This window comes from Spinacia oleracea, chromosome 6 (genome assembly GCF_020520425.1).
Source record: "Spinacia oleracea cultivar Varoflay chromosome 6, BTI_SOV_V1, whole genome shotgun sequence".
Classification (NCBI taxonomy): domain Eukaryota; kingdom Viridiplantae; phylum Streptophyta; class Magnoliopsida; order Caryophyllales; family Amaranthaceae; genus Spinacia; species Spinacia oleracea.
Window position 1 is genome coordinate 143,840,721 of NC_079492.1, and position 25,274 is coordinate 143,865,994.

The following is a 25,274-nucleotide window of genomic DNA, read 5'->3' on the forward strand; positions in this document are numbered from 1 at the left end:
TACCGCTAATTATGACGCCCGTCAAAGTATTGTAAAAATTTCGATGATGACATTAAACTTTACTCAGGTAAAACATTACTGTGCCGGCCTATTTTATCGTTTGGTTCATAGGAATTAGAGGCTTTGTTCTTTTCAACTTATTATTACTCACTCTATATAACTTAGTTTTCTTAAATGACAATAATTAAAAAAAAGTCAGATTAGACCAGACAGGAAAAAATCTCAGGCCAGATGAACTATTCAAGTTAGGCTCGATCAAAGTTTGTTTTGATGGGGCTCATCTAGAGTTTAGGTCTTTCTCAAAATCTTACTGGCTTAACAAGCCAAACACAAGCAAGCTCATACTCATACTCAAGCCAATCCGTATATGTTTTGGAAGTCATTACGTTACAAACTAGAAAAGCACAATAATGTAAAAGGCTTTACATCAAAACTTCATGGAGAATAAATTTCTTGACATGCATGCATCTTAAGGCAGCTGGTTGATCAGAGAGATGGTGAAATAAATAAGTGGAAGTAGTTTTCAGTAATTGAGAACAAGTTCTAAAACAAATAATGACAGAAAGATATATACTTCGTACTATTTATTCCATAGAAATCTAGAATTGGCTCCTACAGGCTACAACACCATTCAATGTGGCATTACATATTCTAGATCATGAAAAGGAATTCAAGGTCCTGATTCTGAAGTATACAAAGGAAAACTGTAAAAATATATTCCCATTTTCACGATTATATAAGAACACCGTATACGTTGCTCATTTGTATCTCACTCAACCAAAGCAAACCCAAGCAATAATCATACTCCAGTAGTAGTAATCCATCTAAGCAAACCAACAACAATGACATACGGAAACGACTACTACGAGGTTGAGAGAGTGGTGGTCCGTGATGGTCCATACGGTGCTGATTACAGGATTGATGAATACGGGAACCGCGTCTACTACCGCCGCGATGGATTGGGAAATTCAGTAACTGAGATTGTTACTGATGTCATTCCTGGCACCCACGCCTCCCCTGACGCATTCGGAAATTCCGTAACTGGGATTGTGACTGATATCATCCCTGGCCGCCACGCCCGCCCCAACGCATTGGGAAATTCCATAACTGGCCTCGTGGCTGATAACCTCCCTGGCTACCACAGGGTACGTGTTTTTTAGCTTATACACCGTACCCCTTTATTTTCAGTGTCCTCTGTTTCTGAAAGTTTTTTAACATTTTATTATTTGTACGGAGTCCAATTTGTTTTCCATCCTGTATCATAATCCTATCAGCTAACTTGCCCTTTCATGTCTCGTTTATGTATTGCAGAGGTACTGAGGGTTGGTACCTGCATGATCCAGAACAGAGAATTGACAGCAACCATGGTATTAATTAATTTAGTATAATAAAATGGCCTCTGTTAGCCTCTTATAATAGGCTAGTCGTTAAGGGCCATTCGATACGATGTGTGCTTTGTTATCTTGTACTGTATTTTGTTTGAATGTATATGGTTTTCTAATGAAATTATAATACATGGTGTTTGCTTTTAGAAAACAGAAGATCACTTTGTTGATTTTTGCACACCTCTCTGTAAGAAGTGCACAGTTGTGCTCTCACAATGGGTGTGCCAAAATCACTTCCCTACTTTACATATCTCAAATTCTCAATTCTCAAGCAATATACAAGAATATAGAAATGACAACGGTGGAGAACAACGAAAATAATTACCTGTAATTGTGCACCTTAAAAAGCAAGCTACCTTCTGAAAGCGAAACCAGTTCTATGACACAAGATCATGAACTGGCATGTCTCATCTCTACTGCCAAGTCAAGAGAGGAGATAAGAAGGAAATATATGTAGTTTTGCAGTAACTTGGACATTGACACGAGATTTTAATTTAGTATACAAAGCTAATTACCAATACCGCCAATTATTACTGACGCCTATCAAAGGGTCGAAAAAGTTGAATGAATACCTGAATGAGAGAATCAGCAGCTTGCTGCCTTCACACATCAAACCGTATAATGCACCACCAACACCCCGACCATCCATCTGCAACCCTTCCTGCCTGTAGAGGAACATAATTAAGCTGATTTACACAAACCATTCAACTTTTTAACTACAGTATATTAGTAACAAAAATCTATAAAGCATACAAAACCATGCATTTTTATGATGCACATCTTCCTTGCTCTATGATCAACTCCACAGAAAATTTTACTCCCAAACATTGCACCCTTCCATAATTTACTAATTTCTCGGGGTGACCAAGATTCAAATATCACAAAATCCAAATCCGACTAGATTGATCAATTTAACAAAGTCTAACTCTTGAAAACGGAAAATTTTCATGCAACCGGTTGTATCTTGTGTCTGACCCAAATTGCACCATTCTATTTTTTAATACTTATTGTATATGTTGCCACAATATATGTTTTGGAATTCGTTACCTTACTAGTTAGAAAGGCACAGTAAGGCTTTACATTAAAACTAGTTAAAATTTTGTGGAAAATAGGTTTCTCGACTTGCAATCTTACATTGAAATTACTTCACGTCAGTTAAGTTTAGATAATACTTCGTATATATTTAGATAAGATAAGTAATTGGAATAAGGCGTTCCAAGTTTAATTTAGAGTAAGATTTGATAAGTTTATTATATTCTAATTACTGAAATAAAACCGATTTACACAGACTGCAGTGAGAGTGATGCTTAAAACCAAAACACCATTTTAATTTACCATCTCCTACCGTTCGAAAGAAGAAGATAAAGCATATGAGAAAAGTACATACAACTTTAATATTACATGGGCATTTTAATGTTCACATGATTTAACTTATACTTTGTATGAATTTATTAGAATTATCAAAACCTATTTGGTTGTAAATTGTACTTGGATAACCTTTATTTTTCCTGAAATTAGGGAACTAGGGTGAACAGAACACGGCCAAAGTTAACTACCAAAGTCATTAGCATTAATACGACAAAGATGAGAAGAGAGTTAATTAAGGGAATTTGGTTGATCAGTAAGATGGTGACAGGAACAAGTGGAAATATTTTCACTATTTGAGAACAAGTTCTAATCCAATGACAGAAAGATGATCAGCATCCTCAAGCAGTTTAGACCATCCAGGAAAGATGCTGTAGATTTGGCTCCCAAAACACCACTCAAAGTGGCATTTTATATTCCAAATCAAGAAAATACACACAAAAAGGGAGAAAATATTCGTCACGTCCTTCATCCTGAAGCATGAATAGTGAAAATATATTCCCAATTTCACCACTATATAAGCACACCATGGACCATGCTAATTTGTATCTCACTAAAGCAATAATAGTAATCCCCTAAGAAAACCAACAGCAATGGCATACAACCACCCTTATGGAAACAACTACTACGGGGTTGAGAGAGAGGTCATCCGTGATGGTCCATGCGGTGCCTACGCTGCTGACTACAGGGTTGATGAATATGGGAACCGCATCTACCACCACCGCAATGGATTGGGAAATGACGTAACTGAGATTGTGACTGATGTCATCCCTGGCCACCTTAACCACCACCACCACCACCCCCGAAACGGTTTGGGAAATGTTGTAACTGAGGTTGTGACCGATGTTATCCCTGGCCACTACCACCACCAACGCCACCACCCTGGGTTCATTCAGAGGAGGGAAGAGTGCATTGTTGACAGTGCCTATGACCCATACAGGAGGGTATGTGTTTTTTTTAGCTTCTTTTTTTTAAGTCTTTAGTTTTTGGTTTCAACTAGATTTTTCTGACACCCAACAATTAACTAAAGGTATGAAACCATGAAGTATTTCATTTTATTTTTGGCAAGTAAGAAATTTTATTAAAATAAAACAAGCACAAACACCATACATATACAAGCACAAACAAGGACCTCTCCTACCTCAAGCCTCAAACATACCAACTTAGCCAACAGGCCTAACTAACCCAAACAGAACAAAAGTACCATACTACCAATCACTCATTTTATTATCGACTCAAACCATTCCTTGTCATGCAGGGGGACTTTCTTACTCATCATACTTCTTATCCTTGAGCTCACAATCCCCTTAACCCCTTTTAGCTACCGTGTTCATGTTAGTTTTATTATAAGATATTCAAAAGTAGCTTAAGATAATTTGTTTTCCCTCCTGTATCATAATTCTATCAGCTAACTTGCCTTCCATATTTTTTGTACTGCAGATGTACTGAGGGTTAGTACTTGCATGATGCAGAGAATTGACAGCAACCATGGTATTATTAGTATAATAAAAATGTGCTCTTAGCCTCTAAGCATAGGCTAGCTAGTTGTTACGACTTACGGGCAAGGATTCAATACGATGTGTGCTTTTCTATATTGTACTGTAATCATATTTGGTTTGGTTATGTATTTCGGTTTTCTTATGAAGGTATATATGGTTGTTTTCTTTTTAGAAAAAGAGGATTATGTCCTGTCTCTAGAATATGAAACTGCACTTATACTAGCTTTTATATCTCAACTCTCAAGCAATATACAAGGTTATAAATATGAAAACGGTAGAGAACTAACATTCTGCACCTCAAAAAGCACTAGCTTCTGAAACGATACCAGTTCTTGACACAACAGCAAGTCTCTTCTCGATCTATTGCCAAGTCCAGATAGGACATACTGCATCCAACCTGCACCCTAAATTATTTTTGAAATTCTACTTACGGAGAGATCTGAAGCAAATGGATTTTGAGAATTTGTTGGTATTAAGAGAGAACCAATGCTGAATCAATACTCAGTCATTTCTATAGAAATGACAAAAGCGGAGAGGAAAGAAGCCTAATTTGGCCAGCTAATTATAATTACAGATATAATACCTAAGAGCCTATGTCCTGCACATGATATTGGATATAAGGATAGACTACGTACTGAGATCCAAAGTGTTTGATTAGCAAAAATGGAAGCCAGGCACAATAAGACTGTAGTTAAATATCAGTTAAATTTTCTACGGAACTTTTGTGGGAATTATCAGGCTGGAAAAATGATGCCAAACCTGGTTTAGAGGATGGATAACAAGAAGTCTGTTAACAATCCTTTCTTCTATTTTCATAATCTGCAAATTGTGGAGAGATAATTAGAATTAATTTGAATAACAGCTGCAGTTTCTATGCCATATACCCAGATCTCCCAGATCTCATATTTTTTTATAAGCAGAATGGCCATAACCACATTGATGTTGTAGCTACAAGATCAATATTGAATTGTACTAAATGTCTAAGCAGATAAAATGATGTTTAAGCTTGTTTGGAGGACTGAACTAGATATCTGTTGACCACCCTACAAGCTAATAGAATAGTCAGCTCTAATAAGTTGCAGTTTCATACAAAATAGTTTGGTCAAAAAGGTAAAATTAGACTTGTTCAGAGTCTGCACTACAAGGAAGACATGGAAAACACTATCGATTACCTCCAAGAGAAAACCAGGGAAGCCAAATAGGGTTTGTTTGCTTTCATGTTTTAGTTTAGTCTTTTGAGTTGCTTCATTCATGAAAAGCATCCTAAAGATCAATGGTTTAAGATCCACCCTTAAATGGAGCCAAAAAAAAATGGTAAAGATTCACCCAACATTAGACTCAGTGAAAACCTAATTCCATGACACCCAGGCTTGTATGCACTACTCTGCAATTTTTAGAACAGCAAAGACTCTTTGACTTCCATTCACCTCTCATATTTTAACCTTCTTTTTCTTTAGGCAAGTGTTCAAGGAAATGAACGGAGAACTGGTGGAATGTACAGGAATTCTGCTGATCTCAAGTACTCCATCAGAAGGAAATAGAATGAACAACGTTGAGAAGAATTTCACTCCCCCTGCTAAAATAAGGCAAAATCCACTAACTATGAAGCAAGGTGAGATTAAGATGACAGTAAAACCTGAAAGCAACACCCCCATCTGAATTGGTATCATATTAACCCTTATCCTCTGCTGACTTGTGAGTTGAGACTGTTTTTTGTGTAGAAACTTGTTATCAAGGGATGGGTTTTAGAATGATTAGATTCGTCATTAGTAAGAAAAATGGATGAGTCTGCTTCTGGGACATACTTTCAAACTTCATGGAGTCCGGTTATGGAAGAAAAGAAGTCCAAATCCTTCACTTGTCTTTTTTGAAATCCTTGATTTAACTCCTTATAATAGGGGCATAAGGTAGTTTGGTCAAAGGTAGACTGTTTTTAGCCAATCCTTGTTTTAAACCTTAACATGGTGGGAAAAACCATTACGTTTCTTTGCTAGATTCACTTCTCCACTTACTAGTATTGACTCTGGCCTTCAGCAAAGCTTTTCTTAAGAGGTACTTTTCGTAGAGATTCTTTAGATTGAAGAGGCAGAAAGATAACAAATACACCACAAAACTTGAAGAAAATTTGTTGAAAGAAAATCACAAACTTGCAGTGGATAAGATTTATGGGACCCAATACTTGGAAACCGGAAAACATTCTCTCGAGAATGAATTATGATGTTCCAATCTTCAATGATGACAGCATCGGGATATTTTCTGATTAATCAGAAAACTCAATTCAATTTAAAATGCTAAATTTCTCAGTTGATTGCAATGACATGAACATAACAGCACATATACCCATGGATAAAAGACGTGAGAATAATTAACATATGGTCAAGAACCACGATTTCCTAGCAATACACACTTTTTCCAAGGGATGCCTCAAAAAACTGGTTGAAGTATTGTCTTTGGTTGTGATTAGTTTTATAGGTGTAAAGAAAATGAAATGAAAGAGTAAAAATTTACCAAGAGAATCCAAGAGAGTTGTGAGGAATATCGCTTGCTAAAATGTTCTGATTCTCTGCAGCAGATATAAGGGTTCTGGTTTCAAACATCTTTTATAAGGGTTCTGGTTTCACACTTCTTTTATATCAGACTATCTGAGTGGGACCTGCACAAGTGGCGATTCAACAAAAATCAATCATCAATAGCATGCTGGAAATTTATTTAATAATCAATCAGAACAGTAAATATTTTAGGTTGCCAAATTATTCTAGTAAATAACAGCTTTGTAAAAATTATTCTAGTAAATAACAGCCTTGCAAAAATTATTCTCTTTACTGATTGACAAAAATTAAGTCGCTAAGTCAGACATGATAGTTCACATGTTTTGCAAAATTTCATTTTGGCTTAGTGGGACAGAAAAGCTATCTGCATTCTGCAAGACTGCAACAGGAATATGAATATTGTGAAGAATAAGAAAAGAAGTCGGAGAAAAGCAGAATACGGAAGTTAATTACAGAGTATCGCTGACCTATCTGACCGAAAAGGTGGCCTTGAAGCTTCTTTTACTACCTCAAGAGTAAAGAATAGGTCATAAATTGTGAGTTTGTGACAGATCAGAAGTGGGAGTCCTCAGCATCTGTAAGTCACCACAAAGATGCCATAAATATCAGCATGAAAAGAATACGAGCCAAAGGAGAAATTCAAATTGCTCTTCGCCAAGATATTTCAGGAAAAGAAAGTTAGATCTGAAGAAAACAATAAAGCAGCAAATTCCTTTTCATAACTGGAGCTCATAGGTGTCACTTTCCTCTGCATGGATAATACTAGTAGAAGCGTCTAACGTTAATCCAAGAAGTCCTTAACTAAAAGAGGAGAATAAAAATATTCGAGCCAGGAATATAGACAAGCTAATGCACCAAAAAAAATCTCCATATTCACCACTATATAAGAACTCCATGACAGTGCTGATTTTTATTTCACTCAAGCAAAGCAAAACATTATCATAGTACCAATCTCTAAGCACTCGTAAGTCAATCAACAACAATGTCATACCTTAACCGCCCCTATGAAAGTAACTACTACGAGGCTGAGACGGAGGTCATCCGTGAGGGTCCATACGGAAGCTACTCAGCTGAGTACAGGGTCGATGAATATGGAAACCGTGTACCTCATCACAACCACCACCGTCACAACGGGGTGGGGGAGGTAGTCAGTGAGATTGTGACTGATGTCATCTCTGGGGGCCGCCACCATGGAAACCACAACCACTACAATGGGCCAACTGAGATCATTGAGAGGAGGGAAGAGCGCATTGTTGACAGTTCCTATGACCCATACAGGAGGGTATGTGTTTCTTAGATTTTAGAATTTTTATTCATTTATTCAGGGTTTACTTATTCTGAGTGTTCAATATTGGTTTCAACTCTCTTTTACGTGTCTAAAATGCTTGTTCAAATTACAACCATTTTAATTAAGAACTTAAGTTTAAAACTTGGATTAACTCATAATGATGCGGAAAGAGCCCTAAATAAGAGTTAGTTCAAACTTTTTTCCCTGTATGAAATTTTGTGGTACAATTTGGTATTTTCTAATGGCTTCTTTTTGTTCTGCAGAGCTACTGATTAATGACTGCTGCCTTCAAGATCCAGAGAAGTTGACAGCAAGTATGTATTGGAAAAATAAAACACCCCCCTTAGCCTCACGGCATGACTAGTCGCTAGGGCTTGGTGTTGTGCTGTAACTTTTACTTTTTATGATGATGTATTCCTCTCAAGTTCTAATATATGTTCCTTTTCCCTCTAGAAAAGGGATTCTACGACTTTAAGTCAGGTTCCTGATACGGAACTATCCTACTAGCTTATGTATCAATATATATGATCATATGAATTTATGGAAGCTACTAGTAAAACTGTTTTATGTGTGCAACAAACTTCCGTGGATTTCTGCACTGCACAGACTTTGCTTCTTAAAACGTATCATGAAGCTCTAAATTATACGGAAATTGTTTATGCTACAACAGTAACAAACTAACAACTAGCACATTTCCTGTCGTTGATGAATTCCAGAAGGGGACAAGCTAAGATGTGTATGTGTGCAACCTTATCTCCAAGCAGTGTTAGTATTAGTATTAGTATCAACAAGAACCAATACTAAAATCAACTGTCAGACATTTCTGAGATGCAATGATAGATGAAGGAAGGGAAAATGCAGCGACGTATTTAACACTACCAGGGGGGGGGGGGGGGGGGGACACCAATTACAAACATATTCACTTTGTATGTTTGAGCAGGAAAAGAAAATCCACATATACTGCTATTTCCTAACCGCTATCTGTTCAACAGGATATTCATAGGATTGAAACCTATGTGTCAGATTAGCACAAACTAGGAAAGCCAACAACATACAGATTAGTCACAACTCACAAGATCAGTATCTTAGATATTCAGCACAATTTCTGTCAGTTCTGTGGTTGTTTTTTTGGGGTGATAGAATGATGTTCAAGTTGGTTTAGCAAAAGCAACAAGATGTCCATCTACATTCCTTTTTTTGCTTCAGCTTCGTCCACAAATTAGGAATAAAATGGCTACTAATTTGAATATGAGCTGTAGTTTAATTCCAAATTTTGGTCAAAGAGGCAGAGCTGCATAGATGATCTTGTTCACAATCCCTACTACATTGAAGACTCGGAAACATTCTTAATTATCTCCGAGAATATCGATTCATTGAAGTTATGTGAAGCTAGATTCTTAGCACTTGGCCACTTGTCTGATAAGGTGCATCAGTGCATCTCCCTTTAATCTTAGTTAAGTTTAAATAAATATTTTGTGCTTCAAATCCACAAAAATTGAGCTTAAAAAATTCATGGTGTGCTTGTGCAAAGTGGTCTCATTTATAGGTTCAATTTTTAAAGTTTCAGTTTAATACCGTCATGTCCAACTCTTTTCAGTTGGTTTCTTCATGAAATGCATGCTTACAGGCTTAGAGTTGAGCATAGAAAACATGCAAAACCGAATTAACCATTAGAGTTGAGCGCACAACAACGAAACCGGTTTGTTTATTTCTAGGTTATGCTCACTACCAACCAAAATCCAGTTTCTGCACAATGCAGCCAATTTAGAACCAAATGACAAATCCTTGAATATCATCAATATGTTTCAAGCTTATCTTACGAAGTAAGAATTAAAAAGAGCTTTTTGTATTCATTTTTACAAACTTTGTTCAGCACATGTTAAAAGAACTAGGTTCATCTTGACAAGTCACATTTTAATTCTTTCCTCTGTTGTTCTAAACTTGTTACCTTGAACGGATTTGACTTCCAAATCTTTGTTGTTTTTGCTTTCCGTTTCAATTTTGAGTAGAACTGACTTCTAGAAACAATATAATATGTTTGATAGAGTAAGAAGCCATTGCGTTCCTTAACTTAATACTATTGCAGTTTGCAAACCTCGCATTATGTTCATCTTAGCAAAACATAAACAAAAAAATGTTTAAAGCAGTCACAAACTTGCAGCTAGATAATTAGAGTACTAATTACACGCCTTTTTCCATGTATAAATTGTGAAATCTGTTCTAACAATGAAAGTATCGGAAGGTTTCCTCATTGATTGCCAAACTTAATTATCGAAAGATGTCATAAACAACTTGCAATGACATGGACATCAACAAAACATATGCCTGATCTATATGGATAGCGTCATAGCGAATCAAATCATCCATAAGTGGTCCAGATTTCTAGCATTATATTCCTCTTCCAAAGGGATAATTTTAAGTGTTAGGAGCATTGTATTTGTTCACAATTAATATGACAGGCTAGAATGAGTGAAAATATTGAATTCAAAGACTGATTATAGTATTATATTTACCTGGTAAAGAGTTGTAAAGAATCCAGCAAGCTACAATGTTCTGATTCTTTGCAGCTGAGATAGTGGGTGCAGCTTGCGCAACTCTTTTAAAAAGCGCCTATTTCAGATTATCTGTATGGGGGCAACACCCAACACGATGGTTCAACTTGGATCGCTCATCAATGAGATGCTGAAAAAATAGTACCAGTCAATCAAAACAGTAAATATATTTGGCAAGTACAAAATTAAAGTTTTGCATACATGATTCTCTTTGCTGATTGATACAAGTGAAAACATGTGGTCATTTTTGGCAAATAACATTTCAACAGCCTGCAAACTTATTATTATAAGTTAGCAAAAAAACTTTCATCTTATATGATTGGTGACTAACATTTTGGACCTAGAATACTATGTGGAACAACATTTTCTATTAGCAACTTAGGGTGCGTTCTATTTGCCTGATTCACACTTATTTCCTGAACTTATCTTATCCGAACTAAACTGAACTTATCTAAACTTATTTTAGTTTTTAATTGTACTTGGGTAACCCTTATTTTTCATGAACTTATCTTATTTGAACTTATCTGAACTTAACTGAACTTATTTTTCATGAAATAAGTGGAAATAAGATGAACAGAACAGTCTCCAAATTGAAAAATGACCCCTAAGTGAGGACGGAGAAGAGGAATAGAAGAAGAAAGGTAGTTAACCAAAATTATTGACCTACCTGATTGAAAAAGTGAATTTGACTGCAACTTAACTTTAGAGATTGGTGTGAAGATAATTATAACAAGCACCAGAAAAGCAATTCAAAATATCCTACACCGAGAGAATGGAATATATCAGAAGTTGCAAACTTCAGAAGAAGAAAGTGGGATTTGAACTAGACATAAAGCAAGCAAATGGGCAATTATTCCCTATTTTCACAACTGCAAAACCTCATCTTGGAAACTTGATTTAATTGATGCCATACATCCATAGTCATCAGTATGAACGTAATAGGCATCTAACATAATCCAAAAGACCTTCAATGTATGAGCAGAATAAAGGTATTCGGTCAAGGCTTAAAAGCAGCAAAAGAACCTCTAAATATTCCCAATTTCACTACTATATAAGCACACCATCTTTCCCTCTTAAATATCACCAAACAAACAAAAAACCACAAAGTACCTGACTACTACTAAGCAATGGCATACCAAGGAAACAACTACTATGAGCGGGAGGTCATCCGTGACAGCCCATGTGACTCTTACTCTGAGTACAGCAGGGTTGAGGGTGGATATGGAAGGCCTGCAGGCTACCCAATTGGCCACCAGCTACCCCACCACCACAACCACAACAATGTGGTGACTGATGTTGTATATGAGACCAGCACCATTCCTAGGTATGGACACCACCACCACCACCACGGCGGTGCTGAGGTTGTTCAGAGGCAGGAAGAGAGGATTGTTTATGAAAATGATTTCGACCCATGCAGGAGGGTATGTGTTTAAACATCAATTTTATTTTACTCAACTGGCTTATATTTTTTAATCATAATATTTCTGCCAGCCAATTTTCCCCGAGTAATGATCTTTCTTGTTTGCAGATGTACTAGATTAGTGCACCAAATCTTCTCGTGTCTGCAAGATCTAACATCAAGTGCTCAAGTATGGGTATTAGTATAATAAATTTCCCCTAAGCCATTACAGATGGTCTGTTTGCTACTAAATATTGCAGGATGCTTCTTCTACTACCATATATTGGTACTATTATTTGTAATGTATTTGACTATTCCAGTGAATTAATATGGCATTTTCGTTTAAAAAGAAGAAAGGATTATGTTCCGACTTCCGACTCCTGACATGGAATTACAGTAGCTTTGCATATTCGAGAACTACACAGAACTGATAATAGTAAAAAAAAACACTTAATCCCCTAGTAACAGAATTAATCCCATGATGTACCAATATATAAGATGATGCCTTTTGGCTTCTAAGTATTAATATTCATCATCAACAACTAAATAACTAATTTGAGTACCTACGGTAGTTTCAATCACAGAATCACAAATGTAAAAGTGCTAATACAAGTTTACTCACAATCTGCATGCTCTACGAGGAAGACAAAGAAAAAAAAATTAGCTGCCAAAGTCATGACATTCTTGATTACCTCCAATGCTATCAAACAATCGACAACGAAACCGGTCATACAGACATACAGTATGAATAAAACGAGTCACATATTGATCAATGGTTGAAACTTGAAAGCAACCCATCAACCAGTGGTCTGTGTTAAATATGCCTGCGAGAAACATTATGCAAATATTCCGTTCCCGTGCAATCTTACATAATATTAACCACTGAAGTAGTTTTCATTCTAGCTCCCAGCATTACTTGTTAAGAAGTAAAATAGTGAAAAAGACTTCAATTATTTCAGATATACCATATGTCCATATTACTATGAAGGTAAGGAACAGCTAAGAATAAATGCAAGAATGTCCTACACCCAAAGAGCGGAACACAACAGAATTTCCCTGCTCGGGAAAATAAAGTTGGATTTAACCCATAAAAGCAAGCAATAGACTGAATTACTCCCATTTTCACAACTGCGCTTCCAGCTTAAGCAACTTGACCTCAAAGATGCCAAAAAATTTCACCGAAAGGTAATTGAGTCCTACAAGCAGTTTAAACAGCTCTCACTAAATAAGCAAGATGATATTCAACCAAGACATACTAAGCAGACAAATGGAAATAAAAAAATATTCCACTTCATCACTATTTAGGATTAAAGGCATATCATTTCCCTCTCATCTCATCAAGCCAAACAAACCCAAAAATATAAAAATTAACACAGTTTTAGGCAACTAGCAAGTCTCAGTGTCTCGTTATAGTGGCTTACTACAGAATCAAATATTTCAGTGATGATGAGAGGGAAACCATACCTGATGGCCCTTATGATTCATGTTCTGGGATCTGGATACATCATGGTTGAGACTGGAATGGCAGGTGAACAATGTTGTGTACAAGGCCCACAGCATCCCTAGGTAGGAGCACCACCATCATGATGGAGCTGCAGAGGTTGTTAAGGAGGGCTTTATTTGGGTGAATGACTAGGGAGAGTATGTGTTCCAGCCGTCTACGTGACCAGCTTCGGCCTCTGAAGCCTGAACTTTTTTCTTTGATAAATTTGTCACCTACTTTTCTTTTGAAGCACTCTTTCCCAGTCCTGCAGATTTGCTAAACTAGCACTGCACATGAGTTCCTGCATACAAGTTTCGAGTCATTGACGAGAAGCATGAATAATATTAGTAGAATAAAATGCCTCCGAGTATTAGGCAATATGCTAGTGACTTTCTAGCATGTGCACTCTGCTCACTTGTACCGCTTGTGGCCTTGTGGGAGCTAGAGGTGCTTAGACCAATATTACGCTAAACTATCCACTTCAGCCCTTTATATGCTGATAGAAGAATATGTCCAACTCCTAATATGGAAATCATAACAAATTAACAATCAAGAATCATAACATATTTTTCCTCATTAAACTTAACTTCTACCTATTGTGGCCTGTACACATTTGATGGCTAATTCGCGTTTACACTTAACACTAGGAAAAAGAATCTTGTATTTTTAACCAAATTTTCTTGCTGTTTTCCTAGTGACTTAGTGAGTATGTAATACAGGAAACCATATAAATCACCTATAAGTCCAAGATCCAAATACTCTGCATTTTCTTAAAAGAGCATAAGTCATAGAAGTACAAGCTAGTTTTACAAGTGTCTAGCAGTAACACGAAGATGTCTCATACTAAGGTTAACAAGAAGACACTTACTCGAGCAAGTGAAACAAGGAGAAGCTAAATAAGATCTGCATAACAAATTATTCTCATTGTGCAAAATAAATCTTGAGCGGGTTTTAGGGAGTGTTTGCTAATTGCAAGTCCTTGGTTGAGCAGAACTACAGATGCCCCTTTGATCCTACCAACTAAAGGGGCGGAGGTTAATTGAAACAGTCACACGAGTCAACTAATATTATCTTCGTTGAAATTGTTTAGAATTCGACCAAGCAGTCTACAAAGCTAAGCTTGATATCTGTACAAGCAAGCTTTTTTCAGCATATAATGGAAGCTGCAAACTTGCGATCCACAGAATTATCTCCCCTAACTCATACAGCCTTCCCACGACCAAACCAAAGACCCCTCCTACAAACAAAATATTAAAATTATTATTATAAAAAAAAGTAAAAGGGTTTTATGAAAAGTAAACCTGAAGCTTTCTCCTTGTGCCAAAATAAGTTCCAAACAAATAATAATATATTTGACAGAATCTAAAATATGGACTGACATAGCATAATTTGGACAAGAATCCACCAGAAGAGTCTACCGATTAGAAATTCAGTCTCAGTGGGCATAAGATTCAAAGATTAAGGCAAACAAAACTTATACCAGAATAAGTTCTAAAGATGACTTTATTTTGTATTTTTTATCATTTAACCCTATGCCTTAGTTTCTACTCCTATACCAGACAATATATCATGCAACCAGGCCCATCACCATAAACAGAATCAGTAATTTAAAAATGAACAGACAACAGATCCTAAAACGTGGTCTATGTATAATTGGATAGGAATTCGTCAGTAAAGGCTACACGATTTAAAATTCAATATGTTTGAGCATAAGATTCACAAATTATTTGGAGTAAACAAATTAAAAAAGAAGGTATTCTCTAATCTCTATAACTTCTTACCACTATATAAGCATACAAATTTCCTGTCACTTCCACTACCGAGCTAAGAAAACCAAGCACCGACTTGCAAGGCTATTAAAATCAAAACTAGCAACCAATCACCATGGCCTACCGCTACCAGAGCTCCTATGAGGCTGAGAACCAAGACTACTCCTACAGTTCAATGGGGGCTGTGGGTGGCATGGGAGGCATGGGGGCTGTGGGTGGCATGGGAAGCATGGGGACAATGGGGGCAATGGGGGGCATGGGGAACATGGGCCACAATGCCCACAACAGCCGCCTTGGGTGTGAGAATGGTTTAGGTAGTAGCCAGATGGGTGGGTACTCCAGCTATGGCAATGCCAATTCAGGATATGGGCTAGGAAACCACCATGGACAGGGCTACCACCACAACCGCCATGGTGGTGGTGCATTGGCTTCTAACTATGCGATGAACCAAGGGGGTAGCTTTTACTCTGGCAATAACTCCTGCGACCCATGCCCGAGGGTAATCTTTTACATTGAATTCATTTTCAAATTTCACTCAATCATAATAACTCTCAATTTATAAGCTTGTTTATGTGTGTTGTCCAAATATTAATTTTTTCTGTCTTTTTTTAATTGTGGTTTTGCAGTTTTTCTGAGCAGAAGAATGTCCCCTGAAACCAGTAATCCAGAATTCTGGTAACAATATGTACTATGTAATATCTAGAATAAATAAATACCCTGCAAGCCCTAGGCTCTTGGCAGAGGTGTGCAGTTTGCTAATGGTCTGTTTGCTAAAGTTTTATTAATATAATGAAGATCCTGCAATTGTCATTCTAAGGCTTTAGGGAGTATTTTTCCAGTCCTTTATTGAGCAGAACTGCAGATGCCCCTTTGATCCTACAAATTAAACTAAAGGGGCGGAGGTTAATTGGAACAGCCCAGCGAGTCAACTAATCTTATATTTGTTAAAAATGTTCAGAATTCGACCAAACAGTCTACTAAGCTATACTTGTGGTATGCACTAGGTAATATATGTTGCGGAGAAGTCATGGTGATTGGATTCCTATGGCCATAAGGCCTCTCCTGACGCTAGATACTCCTGTAGGCTGTAGCAGGATATCGGATGGAAGGTGCAAAGTTGCAATCTACAGATCAAACTATCTCCGCTTATGCTACAACCTTCCCACTATCGTCCTACAAACCATGGGGGAAGGGAAAAGGGAATATCTTTGAAAAGTAAACCTGAAGCTTTATCCTTGTGCCAGAATAAGTTCTATGAAAATAATAGTATATGTAACCCTCAGCTAAAGCCCCCACTAAAATGGCCTGATCACCATACAGTATCATGTGCCATCTTCCACAAAAGTCAGAAATTTGACAGAATCTAAAATGTGGCATGATTTAGACATGAATCCACTAGACGAGGCTAGCAATTTGAAATTCAGTCTCAATGAGCATAAGATTCAAAGAATAAGGCACACAAAACTACAAAATATAATTCAACATAACTTACGCCATAACAAGTTCTCAAGATGAGTTTATTTGTTACTTGGTAACATTTTTATAGTTTAATCCTATGCCTTACGTTCTACTTTCTACCAGGCAATATATCATGCCATCACCACACAAACTCTATCAGCGACTAAAAATTGGGCAGATCCTAAAACATGTTGACTATTTTATGTTTGGGATAGGGATTCGTCAGTAAAGGCAATACAATTTGAAATTCACTCTGTTTAAGCATAAGATTCTCAAACGATCTGGATTCAAGAAAGCAAAAAGAAGCTATTCTCTATAATTTTTTACCACTACATAAGCATACAGACTTTCTCTTACTTCCAGCATCGAGCTAAGCGAACCAAGCACCAATTCGTAAGGCTATACAACTAGCAACCAATCATCATGGCCTACCGCTACCAGAACTCCTACGGGGCTGAGAACCAAGACTTGTCCTGCAACCCAATGGAAGGATTGGGCCACAATGCCCACAACAGCTACAACTCAATGGGGGCCATGGGCCACAATGCCCACAACAACTACCATGGGTGTGAGAATGGTTTGGGTAGTAGCCAGATGGCTGGGTACTCCAGCTACGTCCATGCTAATCCAGGATATGGGCTAGGAAACCACCATCACCATGGACAGGACTACCACCACAACCACCATGGTGGTGGTGCATTGGCTTCCAACTATGTGGCGAACCAAGAGAATTGCCTTTACTCTGGGAATAACTCCTGTGACCAGAGGGTAATCTTTTAAATTGAATTCATTTTCAGATTTTCACTCAATCATAATATTACTCTCTACTTATAAGATTGTTTATGTGTGTTGTCCTAACATTAATTTGTTCTATGTCTTTTTTTCATTTTGGTTTTGCAGTATATGTTCTGAGTCGGGGAATTTCCCGTGAAACCAGTAATCCAGATTCCAGAATTCTGGTACAATGTAATATCTAGAATAAATAAATACCCTGCAAGCCTAGGCTCTTGGCAGCGGTATGCAGTTTGCTAGTGGTCTGCTACATAATTGTACTGTGTCATCAACTCACTCGCTATTATGTCCTAATTACTCTCATTATATACAGAGTACTTCCTAGTTCCTATGTATGATTAATACAATTATGCTTTAGCTATTACGTGTATAAATATATAATTATGCTTAGCTGCACTGATGATTGCTCCAATACTTGAACTAACTGAACTACATGCCCATTTCAATCCTCTTCGGCCCTTGCAAGTGCAATTCATCTTCCAAATGTCAAGAGACCGATTGAGCAAATATATTAGTAATTCGATTGTTAGCTGTTCGAAGAAAATAATACTTGGGATTTACAGTTGTATTGTACAAATGGAAAACACATTATATTCTTCACTCCTTGCACTTGAAAAAATTTATACCTACTGAAAACGCTACATCACTAATACTAGTTACCCTCTTGCTCTTGCCAAGGCCAATAACAAGCTATCATACCTTTACTCTGGACAAGAAATTCTATCTGATACTCTTACTAAGGTCTAATCATTACCGTTATCATTGTGAGTTAAGCTTTCTGAAAACTAAAAACAAGATTTTGGAAACCAAAAAGTTTCAAGTTTTTAGTGGGTAGCGGTTTTTTCTTGTTTATAATGTGTAAATATCTTACTAATTAAACTAAACCCTAAAATTTTAAATTTTGTAATTAATATGACAAAATGCAACAATCATCTTTGGACTAAATATTTTATAACAATTTCAGAATTCAAAATCTTACTTGTGGTGTTCTTCCCAGAAGATCAAAGTCAACAGAACTCAGCTACTTGTAGAAGAAGAAAGGCTACTTCTTCTGTAACTAACTGTTTATGCAAATCCAAACACATCCCTAACCTTAGTAACCTATAAAAACACCCCTCTCCTTCATCTTCTTCCCCATCACGATTCATAAAAAATCCAATTTCATAACAACCATGTCCATCTCCAACCTCCTCCTACTTTTCTCTCTCCTCCTGCCATTCATCGCTTCTGAAGCTCGAGATCTCCACACAATTAAATTCCGATCACCGGGACTTTACCCCGAAGGCTTAACTTACGATCCTTCCTCCCAACACTTCATCGTTGCATCGCTCCGTGGAAGCAACACCTTCCTCTCCGTCTCCGATGCCGGTGTCACCGAAACCCTAACCCAAATTTCCACACAACTCCCTTTAAATTCAACAATTCTCGGGCTCTCCGTCGACCACCGCAATCGCCGTCTCCTCGCCGCCGTCAATTCCGAATCCAAACCTTTTCTCGCCTCCTTCCACCTCCACCGCTCCTCCCTCGACCTCCAATTCCTCTCTCCTCTTCCTTCCTCCGGTATCGCAAACGGCGTTGCTCTCGACCCCTTCGGAAACGCATACGTCACTAACTCCGAGGAAGACTTCATCTGGAAAGTTGACCAAAACGGCACCGTCTCTGTCCTCTCAAAATCGCCTCTCTTCACACATTATCCAGTAGATCGCACCTCACCGTACTCCTACAGTGGGCTCAACGGCGTCGTTTACGTGAACACTAAAGGCTACCTCCTTGTCGTCCAGTCAAACACCGGAAAAATGTTCAAAGTTGACACCGTTGACGGCACCACAAGAGCTGTTATCTTACCGGAAGACTTACAGTTAGCGGACGGTATAACCGTCAGAGATGACGGGGTCGTGGTGGTAGTTTCCATGAACAGCGCGTGGTACTTGAAGAGTGACGACAGCTGGGCCCAAGGGGTTGTAATTGACAAAATTGCCCTTGATAAAGAAGGGTATCCCACGTCAGTGACAATTGGAGGTGGAGGGAGGGTATATGTGGTATATGGGTATGTTCAGGAGGCTATAAAGGGAAATTCGCAGGAGAGAGAATGGTTTAGGATTGAGGAGATTCGGTCCAAGAGCGAGGAGGAAGAGAGTTGGTTGTGGCCATTTTTGCTGATTGGGCTGGGCTTGGCTTATTTTGCTTTTTGGAGATTGCAAATGGGCCAACTTGTTAAGAATATGGATAGAAAACGTGTTTAGGTTGGGCTCTTTTGTACTATTTATTTTTCAATTTTGTTTCTTTTATTTACGTTTTCTTTTTACATGTTTGACACTTTATTGCTCGATGTAGACGAATTTGATTTTAGATTTTGACATTTAATTAACTAAACTAGTTGTCATCGTGACTCCGTTTGTAAAATATTGAAATGTTTAACGTTTTTCTAACGCAAAAGATGAGTTTATGTTAACATATCATCAGAATTGTTCAAAGTCGCTTCCGAACCATCCATGATAGTATATTAGAGCATGAACAATGGTGAGGTTACTAATGAACATAATAAATTTATATCTTTTCTATATCATCCTTTACATCACCTTACATTATCTTGAGTCACTATTATAAGTCACCTTTTATATGTTTCTACAATGGTGAACATCCTCGTGACTCTCTCTCCTACATTTATCAATTTATATAAACTAAAGTGGGAGGAGTTGAGTAGAAAAATAAGCAAGCAGGTGACAAGTTTTAAATTTTCGTTGATGTTGGCTCGTGGGCCGAGCCTGTCAGTAACCCAACAGTCACTACAAGCAATTTACTCGTCCCAAATAGGATGACGCACTCTTTTATGACTTGAAGTGCACTTCTATATGATGGGAATCAAAAAGTTTTTCAGTCACAAAGGGCAAGTCGACCAATGATGTAGACATGATTCGATCTCAGGTCCTGAGTACCACCCTCAGGTATTTCATACAAGCTTCAAATTTTTCAATTACAAAAGACCATAATCGTCCTCATCTGTGACAAAATAAAATAGCCTCAACTGGTTTAACAGTGGGAAGTAGAAGCTTCTAACTAGTCGATCAACTTATAAATACTAGAGAATAAACGAGACGAATGTTCCAGGATTTGAGTAGATTAATAGCTAGTCATATCTCTAAGCCTGTAAAGGCGGTTGATTTTGGAATTTGAAAGATTATGCTAACCACCTTAACAGGAAAGAAATTAGACACAGTTTAAGCAATAAAAATAAAACATGGCTGCAAAATTACTATCCTGATTGTCCCATCTAATCCAAGAGGCAAGAAATCATCCGTTTTCAGTTTCAGCAGCTTAGACATTCAGAAATGTGCAGATGCAGAAAAGAGCCAAACCTTAACCCACTATTGAGTTTCATCTCTACCAAGAAATAAAAACAAGGGATGTATAATTCTTGATGTGGCTGTCATTTTTGTGATCAACTAACCAACTGCTTGCATAAGCAAGGATACATCAGTTAATTTTCTCGAACTTTTAACTTCACAGATCAAGACAATGTCGAGAAACTCCAAATCTAAAACTGTACTACTCAAAATTTACATATGGCAACCTCAAGTACCTCAAAAATATCCTCCTAATAATCCCCCACAAATCCCAAAATGTCCCTCTACAAGTCTCCAAAGCTAAAATACCCCCATAATATGCATTAATAGCACATCATTATATACTCTGCGCACTTAAAAAGTCGAAATCGATCTTGTTTCAAAATTGACTAATAACAAAAGCCAACTCTCGTGAACGATTAGAATATATCCCTCCTGATAAGAAAATGAGATACAAAAATTTGAAAGTTTTGAAGCCTGATTTTCTTTGCATAAATAATATCAATCACATGTTATTCCAGTTCCTAAAGTTGCACTATCTAGTGACGAATCTCCAAAAATACTTTACATTATCATTTGCATAAGAAGAAATAATGCCTTACATTTATTAGAAAAAGTGACAAAGGCTGTAAACTTTAAGAACTGATGCAGCAAAGCACAAGAGGGAGAATATGTGCAAATCATGGGGCATTCAGGAAGATGAAAACATGAAAGAGAAACACATCACCTCGAGTCCTCAAGTGGTAGACGTCAAAAGAATCCAACTTGCAGAAAAATAACCATCTGATGTAAAAGTTTTGCATGCACCACCATGTTATTCAAATTCGGAGCTTGACAGATAGAAGAGCTAGTTTTATGCCTTGTCCTGTAATTATTTAAATCATATGCAAAATAAAGAGGAAATAATTAGAAAATGGTCAAAATGGCATCGTTTTAATTGGAATGGAAAATAGAATCAATGCTGCTTCACTCCACTTCCGAAAAAAAGAAAAATACAGGACAAAACAGAGGGGAAGGAAAAATATTCAAAGGGGATTCTTCTGATTGCTATATAAGACTGGATTGAAAACTCACTTTGATCATCAAGCTCAGCCAAAATTAAAAACCTCCTCCTATACACTAAAATCTCAAGAACCCACTGCCCAACTACCAGTCATCATGGCTTGCATGCAGATGTCCAGGAGCGAAGCTGAAAAGAAGATGAAGTGCAGCAATGTTTCTCAAGGTTGCAACTCGTCAGATCACAAGCAAGGGGTCCACAAAGCAGTTGGGTGTGCAACAAACCAAGTTGGGCACAACATGGCAGGCCACAATGGCCATGCCAACCATGTCTATACCCACCACGGCCATGCCAGCCATGGCTCTGGCCACATAGGCCATGACAGCCATGGCTCTGGCCACATAGGCCATGTCAGCCATGGCTCTGGGCACCACGGACATGTCGGTCATAGTTCTGGGCACCACGGACATGTCGGTCATAGTTCCGGGCACCACGGACAAGTTGGTCATAGTTCTGGCAACCACGGCTGTGCCAACCATAGCTCTGGCCAACATGGCTCTGCCCATCATGGAATCAACCACCACAACTCTGGCCACCATGGCGCTACCCACCACCACTCTTCACACCATGCAAGCTGCGAAGAGAAGAAAGAAGAATACATAGTCTACAAATCAGGACATAATAAGAGTGAGAAGATTATCAAGAAGAAATCATCCAAGAAGTGTAGTGATGACAGCAGTGACAGCGAGAGTGACAATGAAGGCCATGGGAAGGTAAGTATAGGATTAACCTGTCTCCAATATAATTCAAACATTTCTTAATCTTGATTTCTTATAGAATTAAAGGATGTACTTATTCTTTTTACTTATGCTTACAGAAGTGCTAAACAAAGAAGAACTCAGCGCTAGCACCAGCTAACACAAGATCAGAAACTGGAGATTACATGCTGCTGATAAAATTACTATTGTGTTTTACATTATCGTATTTCATTAATAAGGCCCTACTACTAGCATAGCTGAGGCTCCATTTGAATGATTTTCCAATTTGTACTACAAGTGTTTTCTAATGAATTAATAGTGTATGTTATGCACTTCTATTAAAAGCTATTGCAGACTTTTCCAAGCAAATGTTTACCAATGAAACAAAAACTATGGAGAATTATCATCAAACATGTAAAAAATGGGATCACTATCTAGATTCTCTATATAAAATTTATCACTTCCCTTAAACAATCTAATGGGATTGTTGAAGATTAGAGTATCAGCTAAAATTTTGCAAGTTGCAGTTACCTTTACTGTGTCTAGTTCACCAAACCCAAATATCATTACAGAATACAGAATATGAAATTTTTACCGATATGAGATGGCTTTCAAACAAGAGAGTAAGCAAAGAGAAAGAGAAATATATCATGCTGATATCCAGCCTCTCCGATTACAAATAAGATTTTAACCAAAACAATGGCATTTATCGGGCAGTGCAGTTCCACAGTTAAAAGTTTAACAGTATCAATATTGGAAATTAGTTTGTCTTAAACGTTGAGGATTGGACTGACTATTTATAGCCCTAATATACCTTAAATATTTAAAATGATTATCCATTATTATTATAGAGATACTTTGACTTAAAAAACAATTTGAATGGACTGCATAAGGAGAATACGGGTCTTTTTCAATTAGAATTATATTCATTAGGATCACGTTCAAATTTCAAGATATAAAGATAGGGTAAGTTAAATTCCAATCACAATAATTCAAATTTGTGTCGAAATCATTTCTTTTAATTTCAGATAGGTCTAATCCGATTCGAGTGAACAGATTGTTTGGGGATTATCAGTCTCGCTAGATTGAAACACCAAACCCATGCTTGTGATGTCGAATCTAAGTTGAACTTTTGGACAACACTTGTAACTAGACATGTCAAAAATGGACCCGACCCGAAAATCGACCCGAACCCGACCCGAAAATACTGGGTCCTGAACAAGATTTTGTGACCCGTAACCCGATGTTATCCGAACCCGAGCAACCCGAAAAGTAATGGGTCAAAACCCGACCGAACCCGTTTTGGACCCGACCGATTGAAAATCATTGTATTTATAGTAATAAATGAGATTATGAGAAAATTTAAGCATAATAAACACGTTGTTTTTACTATTTTTGTGTGTAATATGATTTTAATTTGAATTATACGTCATTTTATGGTTGAGTTTGACTAAATATAAACTTGTGTAGGAAAATTTGTTAATTTGGGCCCATATTGTGTATTTTTAGCACCCAAATTAATGAAAATATAATGCGCGTTTTAAAATCTCTCAACCCGTTGGGTCGACCCGAACCCGAATGTTCTGGGTCTCGAACAAACATTTGTAAACCCGAACCCGAAAGTGACCGACCCGATTCAACCCGAACCCGAAAATAATTTTTTACAACCCGACCCGACCGACCCGTTTGACAGGTCTACTTGTAACCCTAAATCTAATATTGATAGAGATAGAAAAGGACGGGAGAGTACATCAATTTTACCATCTTCTCCCATTATCACCAAAATTCGACAATCAACTCACAGATCACACTACTAAAGGGGCATTAAATTAGACACTCTCAGTTTCAGGCTTTCAGCAAATAAAAACCACAGCTGCAGGATTCAGGAGGCATGAAATCTTCACTCTTCGTTACAGCAGCTTAAACAATGAGACATGCCCACACCGAGGAAAGACTCATGTCCCTATGCGTTTAACAGTTGTCATAAAAAACCTACTCACATCATCACATGAACACTTAAAAATATCTCCCTTCCACTTAAAAAAGAAAATGAGAAAACTGTATGTAAGTTAAAGATAAAACCAGTTTCAATGCCTATTTTTCTATGCAGAAATCATGTAAATCAAACACTGTATTCCAGTTCCAAAAAGTGCACTATACAGTGAGGACTGAGGAGTATGACGAATCTCCAATAATAATTACACGTTATCATCTGCAAAAGAAAATAAAATGCCTTACCTTTGTCAAAAGGGACAAAGACCATAAACTTTAGGAACTGATGCAGAGAAGCACGGGAGGGAGAATATCTGCAAAACATGGGCTGTCAGGAGGATGATAACATCAAAGAGAAGTACATCACCTAGACTCCTCGAGTGGTAGAGGACCTAGAGGTCAAAGGATACAAATTGCAGAAAAATTACCATATGACAGTTTAGCATGTACCACCAAGCTATTCAAATTCAAAGTTTATAAAGAAGAGCGACCTGGCAAAGCCTGTCCTGTAATTTTCTCAAATCATACAAAACAAAACAGCAGATGAAAAACGATAGAAATGGTCACATATGGCACGTTTGAATTGGAATGCCAATGGAAAACAGAATAAATGCCACTTTTCTCCACTTCAAAAAAATAGG

The 25,274-nt window shown here is 37.5% G+C and overlaps 6 protein-coding genes and 1 long non-coding RNA gene across 9 annotated transcripts; 6 read left to right on the top strand and 1 right to left on the bottom strand.

Annotated features, from left to right (window-relative positions):
* Nucleotides 1-754: 754 nt before the first annotated feature.
* On the top strand, nt 755-1,541 carry LOC110786431 (uncharacterized). Its single transcript, XM_021990988.2, has 2 exons — nt 755-1,145; nt 1,312-1,541. Exons 1-2 carry the CDS (start codon nt 843-845, stop codon nt 1,318-1,320), a joined length of 312 nt encoding a protein of 103 aa, XP_021846680.1. The 5' UTR covers nt 755-842; the 3' UTR covers nt 1,321-1,541.
* On the bottom strand, nt 905-25,076 carry LOC110786435 (uncharacterized). 3 transcript variants are annotated; one of them, XR_008923109.1, is made up of 11 exons: nt 25,062-25,076; nt 24,880-24,947; nt 21,958-24,604; nt 21,611-21,748; nt 13,502-13,821; nt 11,306-11,397; nt 10,600-10,768; nt 7,266-7,373; nt 6,758-6,902; nt 1,958-2,050; nt 905-1,798 (listed from the first exon to the last, which is right to left on the bottom strand). It is a non-coding gene; the product is annotated as an uncharacterized lncRNA (long non-coding RNA). The 3 variants fall into 3 exon arrangements; XR_008923110.1 differs by lacking the exons at nt 21,611-21,748; nt 21,958-24,604; nt 24,880-24,947; nt 25,062-25,076 and adding an exon at nt 13,936-14,382; XR_008923108.1 differs by lacking the exons at nt 21,611-21,748; nt 21,958-24,604; nt 24,880-24,947; nt 25,062-25,076 and having other exon boundaries at nt 13,502-14,382.
* Nucleotides 3,286-4,426, top strand: LOC110786429 (uncharacterized). The gene is made up of 2 exons (XM_021990986.2): nt 3,286-3,694; nt 4,191-4,426. Exons 1-2 carry the CDS (start codon nt 3,344-3,346, stop codon nt 4,197-4,199), a joined length of 360 nt encoding a protein of 119 aa, XP_021846678.1. The 5' UTR covers nt 3,286-3,343; the 3' UTR covers nt 4,200-4,426.
* Nucleotides 7,699-8,555, top strand: LOC110786433 (uncharacterized). Its single transcript, XM_021990989.2, has 2 exons — nt 7,699-8,080; nt 8,350-8,555. Exons 1-2 carry the CDS (start codon nt 7,781-7,783, stop codon nt 8,356-8,358), a joined length of 309 nt encoding a protein of 102 aa, XP_021846681.1. The 5' UTR covers nt 7,699-7,780; the 3' UTR covers nt 8,359-8,555.
* On the top strand, nt 11,702-12,393 carry LOC110786434 (uncharacterized). Its single transcript, XM_021990990.2, has 2 exons — nt 11,702-12,059; nt 12,167-12,393. Exons 1-2 carry the CDS (start codon nt 11,766-11,768, stop codon nt 12,173-12,175), a joined length of 303 nt encoding a protein of 100 aa, XP_021846682.1. The 5' UTR covers nt 11,702-11,765; the 3' UTR covers nt 12,176-12,393.
* On the top strand, nt 15,246-16,105 carry LOC110786428 (glycine-rich cell wall structural protein 1.8-like). Its single transcript, XM_021990985.2, has 2 exons — nt 15,246-15,788; nt 15,916-16,105. The coding sequence occupies exons 1-2, from the start codon at nt 15,405-15,407 to the stop codon at nt 15,922-15,924; spliced, it is 393 nt and encodes a 130-aa protein (XP_021846677.1). The 5' UTR covers nt 15,246-15,404; the 3' UTR covers nt 15,925-16,105.
* On the top strand, nt 18,502-19,928 carry LOC110786427 (uncharacterized). Its single transcript, XM_021990984.2, has one exon. It carries the CDS (start codon nt 18,712-18,714, stop codon nt 19,780-19,782), a length of 1,071 nt encoding a protein of 356 aa, XP_021846676.1. The 5' UTR covers nt 18,502-18,711; the 3' UTR covers nt 19,783-19,928.
* Nucleotides 25,077-25,274: the final 198 nt, after the last annotated feature.